General features: G+C 53.6%; 2 protein-coding genes across 2 annotated transcripts; one reads left to right on the plus strand and one right to left on the minus strand.

The window, feature by feature from the left end:
* Positions 1–6,127: 6,127 nt before the first annotated feature.
* Med29 (mediator complex subunit 29) lies at positions 6,128–9,504 on the minus strand. Its single transcript, XM_026411580.2, has 4 exons — positions 9,213–9,504; positions 8,631–8,689; positions 8,347–8,431; positions 6,128–6,433 (listed from the first exon to the last, which is right to left on the minus strand). Exons 1-4 carry the CDS (start codon positions 9,426–9,428, stop codon positions 6,191–6,193), a joined length of 603 nt encoding a protein of 200 aa, XP_026267365.1. The 5' UTR covers positions 9,429–9,504; the 3' UTR covers positions 6,128–6,190.
* A 237-nt stretch (positions 9,505–9,741) lies between these two features.
* On the plus strand, positions 9,742–14,392 carry Paf1 (PAF1 component of Paf1/RNA polymerase II complex). The gene is made up of 14 exons (XM_026411578.2): positions 9,742–10,026; positions 10,516–10,545; positions 10,642–10,734; positions 10,982–11,103; positions 11,194–11,260; positions 11,361–11,462; positions 11,548–11,653; positions 11,732–11,800; positions 11,883–11,986; positions 12,090–12,206; positions 12,301–12,429; positions 13,452–13,557; positions 13,665–13,755; positions 13,834–14,392. Exons 1-14 carry the CDS (start codon positions 9,980–9,982, stop codon positions 14,244–14,246), a joined length of 1,596 nt encoding a protein of 531 aa, XP_026267363.1. The 5' UTR covers positions 9,742–9,979; the 3' UTR covers positions 14,247–14,392.
* Positions 14,393–14,474: the final 82 nt, after the last annotated feature.

The raw sequence follows: 14,474 nt of genomic DNA on the forward strand, positions 1-14,474 counted from the left end.
AAGAAAAGCAAGAAAGAAAGAAAAAGAAAAAAGAAAGCTGGGGATGTAGCTCAGTGGCAAAGCACCCTGGGTTCAATGCCTAGTCCCAAACCAAAAACAAACAAAAAACGAAGGCACAGAAGAGGAAGGGAAGAAGAGGAGGGAGGAGGAAGTGGGGAAACCAGAGATGGCCCCTGAGAGACAGATTCAGAAGGGAAAAACGACACGGGAGAGGCACAGAAGAAAAAAGGAGAAAAACAGTGAGAAACTCCTGCAGAGAGACAGAAATCTGCAGGGGCAAAAGGAAGAGCCGAGACCACAGACCTTTTGGAAGGGAATTCTCTTCGCAGACCTTACTTGGTGCAGCATCACCTAGATCGGCCGACCTGACTGCTCTCCACGTCCCATTCAGGGGGGTGGGGGTTGGGTGAGGCCCGGGCTACCTGGCCAGGTTGAAACGGGCCGCTGCGGCACCTCCTGCTGACGCTGATAATGGCACTTCTAATTTCTTCGGGGTGGGCCATTGTGTAAATGCTTTACATACATTAACTCAATCCCCGCCACCTCTCAGGGAGGTATTATACCCATTTTAAGCACAAAGAAACCGAGGTCAAGTTACTTCCTTTAAAAGGTAGTGAACCTCAGCCACCAAATTCCAAGACATTTAAAATTAAAGATGGGTGGGGGGGGGTCTGGATCGGAGGAGGACTGCCTGGATTCAACAGTTTTTAGAGATGGTCGCCGTGGGCTTTCCTCAACGGTTGAATGGGACTTACAATGAGGGTTGCCTTGCAGCAATTTCCATTTTCAAGGATCATCCCCCACATTGGCAAGCCCTTTATTTTCAAAGGATTGCCCTGAGTAAAAACTCTTTAAGATCTGGGAAGTAAATTGACCTTTTGGGGGGAATCTTGATGAGCTGGCTGCCTTGAGAGAAAAGACGGGGGTAGATAGAAATCATTGCCGTGAAGCGGAGTGATAATGGTGGAAAGTTCATTCTTGCACGCTGCGCCGCGGGCTTGTATTGAGGTGGGGAGATCTGGCCAGGCTCCAGCCAACTTGCCTCGTCGTAGCACGGGGGGAATCCCTAATGTGGCGCTTTCTGAGGCCAAGGGGCCTTCCTAGATCGGTCCCGTGAGCGGGGCGGGCCGCGGGCGGCTTTGGCACGGTTGCGGCCTCCCGCTCGCCCGTGACTCACTCGCAGGGGGCGGGGGAGGGGGCTTCCTGGAAGCCGTGACGAGGAGGCTCAGCCGGGACGCCCGGGTTCCTCTCCTGTAACCAGGGCTCCTGTCTGCTGTAAACAGAGCCTCGAGGACCAGGGGAAGAGCGGCGGGAGGGGGGCGCGAGGAGGGGCCCCGGGACCTGCCTCCCGCCCAGGCCAGCGCCGTCGCTGTCGCTCCAGGGACTAGAGGGGAAAACCTGAGTGGGGGGCAGCCCGGGTCCGCTCTGGCCACGGCCCAGGGGGAGGGAGTCCAGTTTCGATTCCCTGGAGACAGGGCGCCCTTCCCACTCCTGAGTCGGCCCGGCCCCCTCCCCTGTGCCATCTGCTGAGTCATCGGGACCAGAGCTGGACGCTGGGGATCGGGCCACCCTCGCAGGGCGGGACGACCCCTGCTTCCCCCAAACTCCAGGCCGACGTGGGAGGCTCTGGAAGCTGGGCCTGGGCCTCTCCTGCCAGGACAGCGAGGGTCGAGGCCCTCCTCCGTCGCCCGCAGGGCTGCGGCCCCCAGGCGCGTCTCGCTCGCACCCGGGCCCGGACCCTCCCCTCTCGGCCCGGAGTCGGGGGCCCTGCCCCCAGCGCCCAGGCCCGAGGAAGTTCACGGCAGGACTCCTCCCCGCTCCCCACGTAGCCAGCGGGAAAATCCGCGGCTCCAGCGGCCCCGGGAATCCCCTCTGGAATGACGGTGGGGAGGGACGTGGCCGGGGTCCCGGGCTGGGCGCCCCGATCGGGTCCTGGGCGGGCGGGCCGGGTGGGGGGAGAAAGGGGCGGAAACCAGAAAGGCTAAAAATACCGCGAGCACTTCCGGCCCAGGGGGAGGAGAGCGGGGAGCAGAGTTTCCAGAAAAACAAGCGGGGACGGGAAACGCGGGGGTGTGAGAGCCCGTGTGAGTGCGCGGGCGAGCAGGGGCCGGTGTACTCACGGCACGTGTGCCCGGCTGCGTGTGTGCCCGGCGTGATTGCCTGGGCGGCCGCGGGTGTGGCCAAGGTGGGGCTGGCCCGTGTGTGCCCCGGTGTGGGACTGCTGGTGTGCACCGCTAGTGTAAATAGTGTGCTCCTGCAGGTGTGTGCCCTGCACCTCTGGGGGGAGGAGGTCAGGGCGCCTGGGGTTGCAGTTGGGGAAGTAGGTGTGGGACTTGAGTGTGCCGGCTTCCTGTGTGAAGGGCCGTGTGCATATGATCCCCAAGGACAGGACTCTGTGAATAAACATGTGAAACCATCTATCTGTGTAATAGATTGACTAACCACCAGCGCTGGAGCCAACTGGATGTGGGGAGGCGGTGAATTGCCATTGCTCTGCAGCTGTCTTTGAGTTGGATTTATGGGACTGCACTGCCATACCGCTGCCATCTGTACATAGCTCTGAGCCACTGTGGGATCTGGAGTGACTAAGGTGCCTGGGCTGGCCAGGGACTGACTGTACCTGCTGGTGTGGCTGGGGGTCTGCAGATATCCTTGAAGCTAGGTGATTTCATGACCTTGAAGTCCCTCTAGGTGATTGCAGCTGTGGCTCAGTGTGTATGCTTTTTAGGTGTATGAGTGGTGTCCACGCGTCTGTCCTTAGCCGTGGGTGTGCCTGAGGCTGCATGTGCATGACGACACATTAGGCTAGTGTCTGGATGAAGTTCCTCTGTGGCCCAGTCACAAGGCAGTGAAATTGGTGAACTTTGGTGCCTGACGTCGACAGCGCGCATGATGGGAAGAGTGATTGGCGCCCTGCTCCATGTGTCTGCCTCTGTGGGCAGCGCAGACATGCACACACCCGCACCTGAGAAGCTGTGTCTGAGCCAGTCTTATCTGTCCCCAGCTGGTGAGGTGCTGCTGCCACTGGGCTGAGGGCAGAGCTGACTCAGCCCTGATGGGCAAAGTCTGCGATGGGGTGAGAGATAGCGGGCAAAGTGGTGGTTAGAGGGGTGTTTGTGTATTCACATGGTTGAGTTATTCATTTAGAGTTTGTTTGTGGGACTGCCAATGGGATGGGGTCCCTGGGGCATCAGGTAGTGGGGTGGTGGGTTCTGCTAGTCTCTGCTGGACGGTGAGGGGGTGAGGGTGGTGTGTGCCTGTGCGGTGCCCATAGTCTGTGCTGCCTCATGTGTGTTGTGTGGTGGCTGTGCATGCATGTCATACACACCCCCCTGAGCACCAGGTCCTACACCCTCCCTTTGTGCCTAACAACCTAGCAAAGTCAAGTCCTCACTGGATAATCTGCTGGGGCTTTCTGTCCTATCCCTGCTCCTTCATCAAAACCCCAATCCTCCTCATTGGTGGGTCAACTCACCAGCACATTCCTGCCTCAGGGCCTTTGCATTGCACTTCTCTCCCTGGAATGCTCTCGCAGTGGATTCCTTCTCCATGTTGACTCTAACACGTCAGTGAGGCCTGCCTTGACCTCTATTAAGGATTTTTTTTTTTTGTCTTGAGACAGGAATGGGGTTTATTACATAACCCAGGCTGGTTTTGAACTCCTGGGCCCAAGCGATCCTCCTGCCTTAACCTCCAGGGTAGCTGGAATTTCAGGCATGTACCAATGTATCTGGTGCTTGGTTTTTTTGTTTTTGTCTTTTTGGTTTTGAAAATTAAACCCAGGGTCCTACACATATTAAGCGCATCTCTACCACTGAGCCACACCACCAGCCCTCCAATTTAAATAACCTTATCATCACTTGAACATAATAAACATGTTACATCTAATTATAAACCCAAATGATGTTCACAGGATGACTACCCAATGAGGGTTTTCAATAAATTGACAATTCTCAATATGCCAGCCCTTTTTTCTTTTCTTTTGCAGTGCTGGGTATTGAACCTAGGGGCTCCTTACCTCTGAGCCACATCCTTAGCCCTTTTTATTTTTTTGAGACGGGGTCTCATTAAATTGCCCGGGCTGGCTTTGAACTTGTGATCCTTCTGCCTCAGCCTCCTGAGTAGCATGTTGATCTACCATGTCTTATTTTTTATGCTGTCTCTCAAGGATCAGCACAGGGTTCTTGGGTCGCACTGCAAAGCTTGGCCCACACAAGATGCTCAGCCCCTGTTCCACTGTCTGCGCTGCATCACCCACTGCCTGTGGTGTCTCCTAGGTGTGGTTTTTGCACTCTGGCCTTGTCTCCTGGATGCTGGGATGTTATTCCTTCACCTGTGATGTCACGTTGACACCACCCAGCGGAGCCAGCTGTACCTGTCTTGCACATATGCTCATGAACTGACACATCTCTGCCAGTATGTGACATGTACCCCTGGGCTGGGAGCTGGTAGGCTCTGCTGGGACAGGGTTAGCATATTTTCAGTCGTATGAAAGATAACTAAGTCCTGCTAGGCAGAAAGAAGACTATTATTAGAGATTAAGTACAGGTAAGGAGACGTGTGGATGCCCACGGGACAGGGACTAATGGTGTTTGTTTTGTTGATGTAGTGGGGATCCGTTGCAGAGGTGCCTCACCACTCAGCTACACAGCCCTTTAAATTTCATTTCTGAGACAGGGTCTGACCAAGTAGCCCAGGCTGGCCTTGAACTTGGAATTCTCCTGCCTCAGCCTCCAGTCACTGGCATTACAGGTGCGTGCCCCTGCACCCAGCTGGATGGTCAAGTGTGTGTCAGATTGGCTGGGCCGCAGTTCCAATTGTTTGAAAAGCTGATTGAATCAGACAGGGGCTGAGCTAAGGCTTCCCTGAAGACAGCCACCTGCGGTCAGTGCCTCAGCTTGCCTCCTGCCTGAGCACCAGTGCCTCAAGGAAGCTCAGGAAGGAATTTCCTGGGATGTACACACACAGCTGGGCCGCATTCCAGTTTCCCAGTATGGGACAGTGAATCACAGAGGTCTCCATGGTCTCAGGGTTTCCTTACAAACATGGGGTCCAGGAGAGGAGGCTGTTGGGTGGTGACATGGGAACCAGGGCACTGAAGGTGTTGGGTGGGGCAGTTCCCCGACCAGGCTGAGTCACCGGGCCTTTCACACCCCAACAGCTGGGCCTAGGATGGTAGCTCTGCCCGGCACTTGCCCAGGCCTGACGGCCATGGCTCAGCTTCCCCAGAAGCTGTTCAGCTGTTGGGGACAGGGGAAGCCTGGTGGGGCACTCCCTCCCTCCCTCAAGCCCCCTCCCCAGGGCCTGCTTCCCGGAGCTGGGTTCTTCCCCAGGACTGATGATTCACACCACTGGGGCCTTTTCACTTCTTCTTTGGGCTAAAAATACAGGGACCCAGGCATCCAGCTGGGCCAGGCTGCCCCACAGATTGCACAATGGCCCACATTGGTGTTCCGCTGACGCAGGGCCTGGGGACAGGCGGGGGCCTGGGTTGCTCCCCAGTCAGGCATGTTGAGGTTAGGGCCTCAGCTCCTCCACTTCTTCTTTCCTGGGCTCAAGACCTTGCAGGCTGGGCTAATGTGGGAGATGCTGAGGGTCTCTGGGCTTGGCTGTGGTCCTAGAAATGATGCCTCAGCACCAAGAAACCCAAGGTTTCTGGCTCTCTTCATAGACAAGAGTGCCAGCTAGGAGTTGGGGGCAGCCAAAGAGGACTGACTATTAGAGACAGGGATACAGAAAACCACAGGGGCAGAGACTGAAATGGGGCAGAGAAAGATGAGAGAGAGAGAGAAACAACACAGGAGACAGGAGCAGCTGGAGAAAGAAACACAAACCACCCCCAACTGACCAAACTCCAGGGAAGACTGAGAGGGAAGGGCCCAGCCAGGAGGCCACACCCACGCCACACCTACACCAGGCACGGGTAGGGCCCCTGGAACAAAGGTCATCAAGAAGGCTCAGTTCAAAGTCCATACTAGCCCAGGGAGGGGAGGAGGAGAGCAGTAGAGGCGCGGTTGGGACCTGTTGTCTCCCTGCTAGCCTCTGCTGCCCCCTGCTGGCTCCAATCCTCAATGCTCAGGAAAGAAGGAGAAATGAGACACAACTCGGGCTTTTTGGTTTAGGCCAATCTTCATTCTTTTGTCTGCCCCCCTTATCCCCCAATGCCAGCCCCGCTCCCTGCCATGCCATCTCAGAGGGTGCCCCCGGGGCCAGTAGGTGGTGCAGGCGTCTTGCCTGTGACCTTGTTGGCACAGTCCAGCAGGGCCGTATGAATGTCCTTGGCACAGGCAATCTGGGCTTTGATGACGGCCAGGTACTGTGGGTAGGGCAGGCTGTCAGGCTGCACGGCATCTGGCTTGGTGGCTGTGGGCACCAGGGTCGGAGAGTGCTTGGCACTGTCACAGCTCTGTGAAAGGCACTCATGCGCCAGGCGCTGTGGACAAGAAGCAGGGGTGCAGCATCAGCCTCACTCTAGGTACACAGGGTTCCCCACCCCCTGGGGGCCAGCCTGGGGCAGCCTGCTAGATCTTTGGAGTCCTAAGGTCTTGGGAGTCAGAGCTGGGCCCTGCCAATCACTGGCTGGGTGACCTGAAGCAAGCGACTGCTCTTCTCTGAGACTCAGTTTCCTCCTCTGGAAAATGGGTTTAAGGACTACCTCTTTTGACCTCATAGGTAAGAACAGTAAGAACAGGTGTGTTGAGGCCCAGATCCTAGTGCATCATTTCTTTTCTTTTATGGAGGATTGAACCCAGGGGCAATTAACTACTGGACTGCATCCCCAGCCTGTTTTTTATATTTTATTAGAGACAGGGTCTCACTGAGTTGCTTAGGTCCTTGCTAAGTTGCTGAGGCTGGCTTTGAACTTCAGCCTCCGAGCTGCTGGGATTACAGGTGTGCATCAGCACCCGGCCCTGGTACATCATTTGAAGGACTAACTGATCATTGTCAGTTATTATGACTGTTACTGCCTTGACCCCAAGCTTAGCATTGGCAGTGGCTTCTCTGATGGCACCTGCCATGGATTTTCTCCTACTTGTTTGGTCACTCCTACCAGGTACTTCTCACTCTATTCAAGACTGGAGCAGCAGTTTCCAGATTCCTTCTCCTTCCACTCCCCATGATCCCTCGGCTGTCATCCCCACACACTGGGCTCCCACCTCTTCAATGACGGTGCCCACACCTCTGTCCTTAGCTTCCCTTGTATTCCTAGGCCCGTTCCCTCATATTCTCCCATCAAACTGTTGTTTCTCATGGGTCCCCATCTCAGATGATTCTACCATTCCTACCAGAGCCCTGGGCCCCATCCTGGAAAGTCCTCCCTTAATAGCCCATCTGTCCTGTGGCCTGACAAAACTTAGAAGCTCCCAAGTTCTTCCTCAAGAAGTGAGGAACCAGGACACTGGGAACATGGGAACCAGGGCACTGAAGGTGTTGGGTGGGGCAGTTCATCAGCCCCACTCTGGTTGCATCCTTGGGCCTCACTGAACTGCAAGTTCTTTACTCAGCTTCTCTTACAAAATCTTCTTTTGGCAGCCAGAGGCATATTATATTACTAAAAAGCAAACTGTTCCATGTTCTCCCTTACCTGAAATCCTCCATGGCTCCCCAGTGCCCTCAGCATTACATTCAAAATTCCACTCCTACTACACCTGAGCCAGACTGAATCTCCTAATAATCTCCTGAAATTTAAAGCATAAGTTGTTCCTGGCTGGAACACAGTGTTGCCCCAACCGCTTCTCAATTCTGCCTTGCCTTTAACACCTGGTCCAGAATGATAATACTATAGGAAACACTTGCCATATACCTAGTATGATGGGTATGTACTTTCCATGCATGATCTTGCTGAGTTTTCTCTGAAACTCTATTTTCCAAGGGAGGAACCCAAGGCTCACAGGAAGTTGGTCTGATTAGAGGCCTGCCTCTCACCTCTTGCACTCTCTGTTCTTTGTTCTGATCTCTCTCCGATGTGCTCTCCTCAGCAGCCTTCCCTGAACCACTCTCTCTCTACTCTCAACCCATGCTTCCACATCCCCTCAGCTGCCTTCCATCCTAGCCCTGACACCACTGCCTGTGCTCCATTTCACAGCCCCAACCACTGTGGCCTGGACTTCTCCCATCACAGCCTTGACCACTGTGAGTTGTCCCTGTTTGGGAGTACACTTGTCACTGGACTAAACTGCAAGTTCTGTGAGAGCAAGGATCAGGGCAACAGTGTGTCTCCAGCATCAGATGAAGCCCAGGTCTGTCCCAGAGGAGGTACCCAGTGAATGAGCCGACTGATGGTTCATGAAGATCCCAGGGACTGAGGTAAGATTGTGGGCACCCAATGCCCAGAAGACTCCTTACCAGACACAGCTCCAGCTGGTCACAGAGTGCGTAGAACTCCTCCAGGCACTTGTCAAAGCGCTGTATGGGTCCATCGCTGCTCTTTCTAGCATCCGGGAGAAAAGAGGGGAATGGATTTCCAATCTCTGAGGCACCAGGGTCTACACAACTAAGTGTTCATCAGGAAACCAGGGACAGGCCCAGGGGATCTGAAGCAGAGCTGGAAATTAGGAGGGTGGTGGGGGGAGGGATTTCTAAGGCTGGGGTGGAGAGAGGATATCCTGGGGAAAGAGGGCTGCACTTACTGTCCATTGTCAATGTTAGTGTTCTGAATCAAGTTCTGCGCTGCAACCTTCATCAAGGTCTAGTTTAAAAAGAAAAAAAGATGCGGGAGATAGAGAAACAGAGAGGATAATTTGGTTAGATCTACGTTCTTCCTTGAGATAACACCCAGCCTTAGTCCTCCTCTTCATTTGGCATCTCCCTCCTGACACTCCAGAATAATGCTGATTTCCATTCCTATATCAGACACTGGTATTTTCCCGGAAGCCTGCCCTCGCCTGGGTTTTCACCAACAACCTCCATTATCCACCAATCACGGGCAGAAGCTACGAATAGACACTCCTTTCCACAGGCTTTAACGACCAGAGGCGGGCTTTCCCCTTACACCCCTTCCCACTCAAGTTCTGGCCAATCCCAGCCTCAACATCTACATTGATCCCGCCCCACAATGTCACTCCACAGAGCTTCGCTTTGGCATCACAAAAATGAACGTCTTTCTCCTCTTCCCTACTATGATCTCTCCACAACTAAACCACCCCTCAGCACGCCCTCTTGGAATCAGACTGCCAAATCCTGCATTCTCCTCACAGCTCCCGATCAATCACCTGTAGACTCTCCTTCAGCTGCGGGATGAGCATCTTATAGCGCTGCACAGGATCGAAGTCCTGTTGTTGTTGCTGCAGGAGACCGCTTTGGGCAGGTCCCACCAGTTGTGCTGGCGGTTGCGGCTGCTGCTGGGAACCTGGGCCACCAGTCGAACCCGGACCCGATACACCACCAGCTGAGGAAGCCACTGAAGCCTGCTGCTGGGGCGCAGCCATCTTCCTTGCTTAGAGCGCCGGAAGTGCGTCACAAGTGCTGCTCCCGGGTCTCAGTGTCTCCATCGGTAGGCCCCGTTTACTAGTTAACTCCGCCTTCAGACAGTTTAACCAATGAAAGGAGAGGAGATGCCCCCACCTTCCATCAGTCTCTAATCCGACGTCCAGATAGGGATTTCTTCTCACCAATCACAAGACGTTTTCCCTCCATGGCTCCACCCTTTACCCAGAAACTCTCCAATCCGTGCGTGCTTCTGATCCGGACTCTATTTCCCGGAAGGCTTTGCGGCCTGAGGCGACCTGTCGGGTCCTTAGCGTCTTGGCGGCAGTTGGTGGAGCCGGAGCTGTGAGTCCGCCTGTGGCGCTGCCTGAGCGTTCTCCTGAGTCTTGCTCAAAGCTCTTCCCTCCAGCCTCTCACCCTAACCCTCCCCGTCAGAGAACGGCGTCATCCTGAGTCCTGCCTCAGGTCCGGCGTCCACGGAGGTCGGCACGCCCCTCCGCGTCTGCCCGCGGCGCAGCAAGGACCCCATTCGGGCCGCCGTCGCCTCGTCGCTATGGCGCCCACCATCCAGACCCAGGCCCAGCGGGAGGATGGCCACAGGTAGGCGCCACGCTGCCTGGCTCTACCCCTCTCCTCTACGTCTCCCAGGGCTTCAGCAAGGCGGGGGTCCGGTGAGGGTATCTGCCCACGTCGTCATTGGCTCCCCAGGGCTGCCCGCGAGGTCACTGAGCGCTTACCTTGGATCGAGGGGGCGGGCTCCTCCTGGGACTCGGGTGTTACCCCTTCCTCTCCTGCCCCCGAATTAAGGAATTACTCCTCTGGAGGCGCTCCGGCCGATTGAGCGCTTAGATCACTCCAGTCAAGCGTTTGGAAACCATTCTTCCCAAAACGATTGAGTACGTGTTTTTTTTTTTTTTTTTATTAAAACACTGGATTGAAAGCTTTTGGGGACACTCCGCGAAACGGAATCGAATGCCTGCCCCCACCCCAAAATGGGTGCACCTCTTAGAAGCTTGGAGAAACCTCTTTCACTCCTCTATCAACCCCTGTTCACTCCTTCGTTCTATCAGTCTCTTTTTTCTCCACCAGGCCCAATTCCCACCGGACTCTACCTGAGAGGTGAGCCCCACTGTGATTTCCCCGGAGAAGTGGGCGTGGGAGCTGGAAGCGAAAGTGGGGCAGCATGGGCCAAATTTTGAGTTCTTGTTTTCCTAGATCTGGAGTGGTCTGCCGAGTCAAGTATTGCAATAGTCTCCCTGACATCCCCTTCGACCCCAAATTCATCACATACCCTTTTGACCAGAACAGGTGAGATTAAGATCAGGGATGGGTAAACTACTCAGAAATGAGGAGCCTAAGGTTGCTTAGGCTCTTTACTTCTCTTTCTCTGGTCTACTCGGTACCTACCCAGCCACAGTAACAGGTGCTCAGTAAATACTCATGGATGGAGCAAGTAGCATCTGAGATTCTCCCCAGAGCTTAGCTTCTGGGAAGCAGGGAAGAGAGGGATAAAGCTGGAATCAGAAATCCACAGTGGATATGTTTCCTTACCCAGGTTTGTCCAGTATAAAGCGACCTCCTTAGAGAAACAGCACAAACATGACCTCCTGACTGAGCCAGATCTGGGAGTCACCATTGACCTCATCAACCCGGACACCTACCGCATTGATCCAAATGGTTCGTGGGAAGACAGGGTTGGTCTACTCTAGACCATAAGAGGCCAGGCCTGGGCCTCCTTCATGGTGGTCCTGCCTCTTCCCTCTCTAGTTCTCCTGGATCCAGCTGATGAGAAGCTTTTAGAAGAGGAGATTCAGGCTCCCACCAGCTCTAAGAGGTGAGCAGGTGCCAACTAGGTACTGGGTCTGGCTGGGATAGGCTCTGCAAACAGAGGAAGTCCTGCATGGGGTTCTAAAGTACCTCATCTCCTACCCCAGATCCCAGCAACATGCAAAAGTAGTGCCATGGATGCGGAAGACAGAGTACATTTCCACTGAATTCAACCGTTATGGCATCTCTAATGAGAAACCTGAGGTCAAGTAAGTTGAGATGGGAAGGATGGGGGAATGGGGAGATTTCTCGCTAAGTCCAGTGGTCCCTAAAGTTTATTGTCTTCACTCCTAGGATTGGGGTTTCTGTGAAGCAGCAGTTCACCGAGGAAGAAATATATAAAGATAGGGATAGCCAGATCACGGCCATCGAGAAGACTTTTGAGGATGCCCAGAAATCAGTAATTGAAGGACTAGGGTGGGGAGAAGCAGAAGTGTGACTTGAGCACTTCCCCTCACTCTGTTTTTGCTCCCACTAGATCTCCCAGCATTACAGCAAGCCTCGAGTGACACCAGTGGAGGTCATGCCTGTATTCCCAGACTTTAAGGTCAGGCCTAGGGCAAGAGGTCGAGGGATGGTCTCCCATGTCTGTCTGTACCAGACTAACCCAGTGCCCTCCATTCCCCCAGATGTGGATCAACCCATGTGCTCAAGTAATCTTTGACTCAGATCCAGCTCCCAAGGACACAAGTGGTGCAGCTGCATTGGAGATGATGTCTCAGGCCATGATCAGGTCAGTGGTTCTGCTGTTTACCTTCACCTGCTCCTCCTGTTTACCTGTTTACCTTCACCTGTCTCTCTGCCTCACTCTTTAACATCCCTCTTCTCCCAACTAGGGGCATGATGGATGAGGAAGGGAACCAGTTTGTGGCCTATTTCTTACCTGTGGAAGAGACACTGAAGAAACGAAAACGGGACCAGGAGGAGGAGATGGACTATGCACCAGATGATGTGTGCGTAGGTTGGGGTTAGGTTTTAGGAATTGAGATGTCTCCTTTTCTCCTTGTCAGGATGAAAATGGGGCTGACTCTGTTCTGTCATTCTCAGGTATGACTACAAGATTGCTCGGGAGTACAACTGGAATGTGAAGAACAAGGCTAGCAAGGGCTACGAGGAAAACTACTTCTTCATCTTTCGAGAGGGTGATGGAGTTTACTACAATGAGTTGGAGACCAGGTACTCAACACACTCCCAATTAGCCTGGTTCTGTGCTTTTCAAGACACTGAGGTATACAAGAACCATCCTGGAGGTCATTTGTGCCTTTGGATTTATGCATTGTAAACAAGAGCAGCAGGAACCTGCTCACCTACATGGGCTGGACCTGGCTCTAATACAAGAAGTCAGAAAGAAAATGTTTAAGTAATGCAGGAAACCTTTAGAGCTTTTGTGGATGGTGGACAGCCAACTTTCCTGATACACTGTTAATATAAAACTTCATGTGAAAGAACATAGCCATGGCATAAGGAATATATAACACTGGCATATATATTTTAATAACCATTTTCAAAAGGTGACCCCCAAACTCTCCACTAAGGGCTTAGAGTTAACTGCTGTGTCAGGGCCCTAGGTTGGGAAAGCATGACCTGAATTTTTGTTTAAAGGAGGGATCAGAAATACTGATCCAAAAGCCAGGCAGGAAATGTGAAAGACTGAACAGAGTGCTGTGGGCTCAGGGTGACCTGGAACTCTTGGCAGCTTCTAAGGGACATCTGTCATCTTTTGTCACTCTGTTGGGGTAAGAAAGGTCTAGTAGGGCCCTAAATGCCTGTATTTTTTTTGTTTTTGTTTTTGTTTTGGTACTTGTGAATGGACAGAAGGCCTTAATTTTATTTGTTTTTATGTGGTGTTGAGGATCAAACCCAGTGCCTCACGTATGCTAGGCAAGCACTCTGACACTGCACTACAACCCCATTACTAAATGCCTGTTTTTCAAAAGCCAGAAATCCATCTTCTTCTGGTTTTAATTCTGGGGTGCAGTCTTAACACAGAGCCATGTCCCAGCCCTGCTTCTCCTGGTTTTTAAGTATTGGTAATTAATACACACACACACGAGTATACCACATATACACATATCACAAGTAGTTTATCCTTCCACTGGTGTGCTCTGGGCCAAGCACTGACTGGGAACTAAGTCAGACCAGACCCCTCTGGGGTCTTAAAACACATCTTCTATACTTGTGCAATTTGCCCACTGCAGGGTCCGCCTTAGTAAGCGCCGGGCCAAGGCTGGAGTTCAGTCAGGCACCAATGCCCTGCTTGTGGTCAAACACCGGGACATGAACGAGAAGGAATTAGAAGCCCAGGTAATAAGCACCACTGGACCAGGGCACCCTTAGGGAGGGCAGTGGTGGGTGAGAAGGATAGAAGAAGCCTGACAGAACACCCTTCTTCCCAATCCTGCCGCTTCTAGGAGGCACGGAAGGCCCAGCTGGAAAACCACGAACCAGAGGAGGAAGAGGAGGAGGAGATGGAGGCAGAAGAGAAAGAAGCTGGGGGCTCAGGTAAAGAGGAACAGGCCAGACCCTGGGAACCTCAAGAGGGCAGGAAATTGGGTCTCACTTCTTTCTGCTCCCTCACAGATGAGGAGAACGAGAAGGGCAGCAGCAGTGAGAAGGAGGGCAGCGAGGACGAGCGCTCAGGCAGTGAGAGTGAACGAGAGGAAGGTGACAGGGAGGAGGCAAGTGACAAGAGTGGAAGTGGTGAGGACGAGAGCAGTGAGGATGAAGCTCGGGCTGCTCGGGACAAAGAGGAGATCTTTGGTAGTGATGCGGATTCGGAGGATGATGCGGACTCTGATGATGAGGACAGAGGACGGGCCCGAGGTGGCAGTGACAATGATTCGGACAGTGGCAGTGATGGGGGTGGCCAGAGGAGCCGGAGCCGGAGCCGGAGCGCCAGCCCCTTCCCCAGTGGCAGTGAACACTCAGCCCAGGAAGATGGCAGTGAAGCTGCAGCTTCTGATTCCAGTGAGGCTGACAGCGATAGTGACTGAGCCCCAGACCCTTCAGAGGGGAAGCACAGACACATGCTCAGAGCAAGGCACTTTTCTAGTGGTCTATTTGTGAGCCCTTCACTTTATTTGTCACCCCCCTCCCCCCCACACCAACCTTTGCTGTTAATAAAGTCAACTTCTCTTGATGTATCTTCCCAGCGCCTCTGGTCTCATTTCAACCCCCCCTCCCCATGCTCAAAAACCTCAGATTGAGGCACAGAAACAAGA

Source organism: Urocitellus parryii, chromosome 15 (assembly GCF_045843805.1).
Source record: "Urocitellus parryii isolate mUroPar1 chromosome 15, mUroPar1.hap1, whole genome shotgun sequence".
In the NCBI taxonomy this organism is placed as follows: Eukaryota; Metazoa; Chordata; class Mammalia; order Rodentia; family Sciuridae; genus Urocitellus; species Urocitellus parryii.